This window comes from Eimeria acervulina, genomic scaffold (assembly GCF_000499425.1).
Source record: "Eimeria acervulina Houghton genomic scaffold, Eah_scaff845, whole genome shotgun sequence".
In the NCBI taxonomy this organism is placed as follows: domain Eukaryota; phylum Apicomplexa; class Conoidasida; order Eucoccidiorida; family Eimeriidae; genus Eimeria; species Eimeria acervulina.
Genome location: NW_013549565.1, coordinates 11,620 through 12,323, shown reverse-complemented (window position 1 = coordinate 12,323; position 704 = coordinate 11,620). Strand labels below are relative to the sequence as shown.

Genomic DNA, 704 nt, shown 5'->3' with positions numbered 1-704 from the left:
GAGAGAGAGAGAGAGACAGAGACAGAGACAGAGACAGAGACAGAGACAGAGACAGAGACAGAGACAGAGACAGAGAAAGAGACAGAGAGACAAAAGGAAATGCAAAGACAGAGAGGGAGAAAAAGAAAAAGAAATAAAGATAGAAGGATAGACAGAAAGACAGACTGCATGCATAAAAGATAAATGAGTTGCAGTGTATAGACAGCAACACAAAAGCAAATGCAGATAAAACCTCAACGTAAATAAAAACAAAACAAAAATAAACAACAAAACAGACAAATAATATAAACAAATAAAATACAAACAAATTCAAAGGCCACCGTCTACAGATAAACCCCACAAGAACACAGCCCTGCATGCAGACAACAATACGCATGCATTTAATACATACACATAAATAAATGCTCATCTGCACATATCGCTAAGGCAGTTTGCGAGTGCCAAACAAAAGGCTAGGGTTTAGGGTTTTAAGCCTAAACCCTAAACCCTAAACCCTAAACACTAAGAAAGATGTACATCGAATTGAGGCTGACCTTTGGTCTCTGTTGCTAATTTTTTCCTCGAGTTTACTGCATCTCTTTTAGCTTTTTCTATTTCTTCAGAAAGTGCAGCAAATGAACGAATCTGCTGCCAGCAGATAATCCTAAAGAGAGCAGCAGCAAAAATCACCCTCAGCCACAGCAACCCATCTGTCTTCGGGTGTA

General features: G+C 39.1%; 1 protein-coding gene across 1 annotated transcript in view; it reads right to left on the bottom strand.

Moving 5' to 3' along the window:
* Positions 1-395, bottom strand: part of EAH_00050470 (hypothetical protein, conserved) — a gene marked incomplete at both ends in the record, with an annotated part of 2,578 nt that extends 2,183 nt beyond the window's left edge. The window contains one exon of the mRNA XM_013394271.1: positions 388-395. Coding sequence (XP_013249725.1) covers positions 388-395 — 8 coding nt within the window. The remainder of the gene's footprint in view (positions 1-387) is intronic.
* Positions 396-704: the final 309 nt, after the last annotated feature.